Raw genomic sequence first — 3,037 nt, forward strand, 5'->3', positions numbered from 1 at the left:
CGATCGGGCGCGTTCGTCATGTCGGACCCGACCCACGTTGACCCACCCAACCCTACATATAATCATCCGCATTTGTTTACCGGACCAAATCTTAGCCACTCCACCCCTTCCCTCTACTCCACTCCACCCCCAAGCTCCCGTCCGGAGATCTCCGGCCTTCTCTGGCATGGCGGGCAGTGGATCTGAGTCCTACACCTTCAGATCCGTCGACGCCAAGCACATCCCACGCAGCCTCGAGAAGAAGATGATCGTTCGACTTGCGCTCCACCGTTCATGGGAGGAGGCCGCCCGACGACAACGCTTGGACTCCTTCCGTCGGAAATCCATTGCATCAGAACAAATGGCGCATGGATCAGCCGCGAGGTATGGCATCGTTGCCTCACCAGAGGCGGTGCGGTCCGTCTAGTGATCGAACACGGTGGCGGATGCGCAACTCCTCTGTTGGCGCGCCAAGGCGGATGTGAACACAACATGAGCGTAGGCCGACGCAAACATGGCGCGTCGTGCGAGGCAGCAGGCGTGGGAGGTGGCGGCAGCCCTCGCGGCACGTTGGCGAGGCGGAGTCGCATTTTCCGGTGCCCCGTATGGTGCACCAGTCCAGGCACCGCAACCGCGTTGCCTTGAGTCCCGTGAGCCGGCTCATGTCACATGTGCTATTCTACCTCGCCGGCAACCTAACCAACACTCTGAGGGCCGCAGCCGGCCACTGGACATGGGCACGCATGAAGCCTTGAGGTTTTTAATTTAAAGTATCCATTTGTCGAATCGACTATTTAAAAGATGACCGGTCACTATCCACGAACATTTGAGGGATCGCATTTACCAAGTCGGCTATATATGCTCCTAGGCCACTACATATACACGAAAATTCCACACCCAAATCGGAGCAACACCAGACTCGCATCCCATGCACGTAACTATGTAATCAGTAGTATTCCACATTGCATATCATTTCATCACCGAAAACCCAGGAACATGGCGATTATTAAGAGCGCCACACAAGGGTGCGCAACATATCGACAGATGCGGCTGCAGGGCTAATCAGTACTATTACAGGGCTAATATCAAGCTTAAGCGGCGTTGCTGTGCGGGCACGGCGTGGGCTGGCGAGCCTCCGGGGACTGGTTGGAGATGGACATGAGCATCGACCTGGACTTGTCGGCCGCCCCGCTGTCGTCCTGCCCGTGTTCCGTGCGGCCGTTCGGCGACTTGACGCTGAGGGCCTCCCCTGCTGCCGGGGTGGACTGGGAGATCCCGATGAGCGACTGGCGGGCCGCGGCCTCCTCCTGGGCGCCGGTGGACTGTGTCGGTGTGGCGGGTGAGGCCATGTATCCAATTACCAAGAGCTGCAATCACAAGAAAATTCCGGAGGTTGGTGAGGCAAGTAGGGAGTAGAAATTTGGATCGCGGGTCACATGGGCACCGGCCAAGAGTGGCCTAAATTAGGTGGGGGACGCGTACAGAGCAAGTGCTCGCACATGTTTTGCATGAGCAGGGTTTTCGGGGACGGCACGGGAAGCGTTGTGGATCCATCATATATAATGCACAAAAGGGAAATTTCGAGCTTAGCTAGGATAGGGTACTCTGATTGGGTAGGAGCCTCTACAGAAAGAAAGCGATGCATAATTGCTGACATTTTTTTTTGGCATAACCAGCTCATGCTGTACACTATTCATTTCTCATGTCAAACAGTGCTCCGTACTGTTCGTACGGGTTTTCATCGAGAACTGATAAGAACTGCAAGCTGCTATTCTCATGAATCCTACACGGTTAACTCAAAGCAAATTCAGCGGACAGCAAAAATTAACGGAAGAGGTGCCCCGATTGAGTCCTACAAGTAATAAGCGTTTCATCACGAAAGGACAGTACGACCGTTTTCAGTAACAGTTCCGTGGAATGGATAGACCATCAAGGCCACGGAAATATTTTACAATTTCCTTAATCCTCATCTCCAGACGCTAACCAACAGCAACTCTAACAATAGATGATAAAATAGCAGTAACTTATGCTCAGCTTGGAGCCTTGGACTGGACGCCCCTTTTTTTATTGACAGATTCAACCAAGAACCACACATCTTTTCCTAACTATCCAGGCCAAAATCAGCGCGTCTCTAAACCCCATGAACCACGAGATCTTCTCCCATGCCGGGCAAGAGCTAAGAGCCACACGCATACGTGCTACGTCGAAGGTTCCACCAGGATCCATAGATCCACGGGACGAGCTCAACCCAGAACAAAACCGCGCGGGGCACCCAAACAACGAGACACGCGCGCGCCACGCAGAAATCCGGCGCAGGAAGCAGGAAAACATATGTGATTCGGGGCGCTTACCGGAGCGGAGGCTGGGGACGAGGGGCGGAGCAGGGGCAGGGAACGGGGAGCTTTTCGGCCGAAGGAAACAGACGATAGGGAGGGAGGGAGGGAGACCGACCAACCGGATGAGCTGACGGGGCGCGGCCGCTTGCCTTTATAGCCGTGGGCGTTTCTCCCCACGAGGGCCCGGTGGACCGGAGCCGCATCGGCCGTCCGTTCCCCCGTGGACAGCTGCGGATCGCCCCCGGTCCAGGGACCTCGCGCTGGTTCGCGGACGGGAGCGTGCGGAGTCGGACGTGAGCTGGAGTCAAATAGCAGGAAGGAAACGCACGCGGTGTCGTCCCGCGTCGCCGGGCAAGTTGCGGGCATGGGCCCCGCCAGTCGGCGAGGGAAGGTGCTGGAATTCTTGGTGCCGTGGGCCCGCCCGCCCAGCGCGTATCTTTCCCTGTGGAGAATAGTCTGGGAGTCGCGACGGATGTGGCGGGGCCCCGGAATCTGATCTCCGACGTGTACCCAGCTCATGCCTGCCTCCGAGGAGTACTACTACAAAACACTCCACCTCGCGGTTGTGGTTGACGCCGAAACCGCCCAAAACGCCGCTGGTCTTTAAACCGTCGTGGTTAGGGCATGTGCACCAAACGTAACGTACGCATGCCTTGCCTCGTCGGCATCCAATATCAAGCCATAATCTAAAAACAGAAATCCCTTATCACGCTATGTCGCCC

General features: G+C 56.2%; 1 protein-coding gene across 1 annotated transcript; it reads right to left on the reverse strand.

Annotated features, from left to right (window-relative positions):
- Positions 1 to 922: 922 nt before the first annotated feature.
- On the reverse strand, positions 923 to 2,685 carry LOC123046654 (uncharacterized). Its single transcript, XM_044470059.1, has 2 exons — positions 2,331 to 2,685; positions 923 to 1,346 (listed from the first exon to the last, which is right to left on the reverse strand). The coding sequence occupies exons 1-2, from the start codon at positions 2,679 to 2,681 to the stop codon at positions 1,071 to 1,073; spliced, it is 627 nt and encodes a 208-aa protein (XP_044325994.1). The 5' UTR covers positions 2,682 to 2,685; the 3' UTR covers positions 923 to 1,070.
- Positions 2,686 to 3,037: the final 352 nt, after the last annotated feature.

The sequence above is a fragment of the Triticum aestivum genome, chromosome 2B, assembly GCF_018294505.1.
Source record: "Triticum aestivum cultivar Chinese Spring chromosome 2B, IWGSC CS RefSeq v2.1, whole genome shotgun sequence".
Lineage (NCBI taxonomy): Eukaryota > Viridiplantae > Streptophyta > Magnoliopsida > Poales > Poaceae > Triticum > Triticum aestivum.

Excerpts from the sequence above, each read along its gene's own strand:
- LOC123046654 (XM_044470059.1), bottom strand. The coding sequence starts at position 2,681 with ATGCCCGCAACTTGCCCGGCGACGCGGGACGACACCGCGTGCGTTTCC. Across the intron at positions 1,347-2,330 it reads CGTCCCCAGCCTCCGCTCCG|CTCTTGGTAATTGGATACAT; the intron begins GTAAGCGCCCCG and ends TTGTGATTGCAG.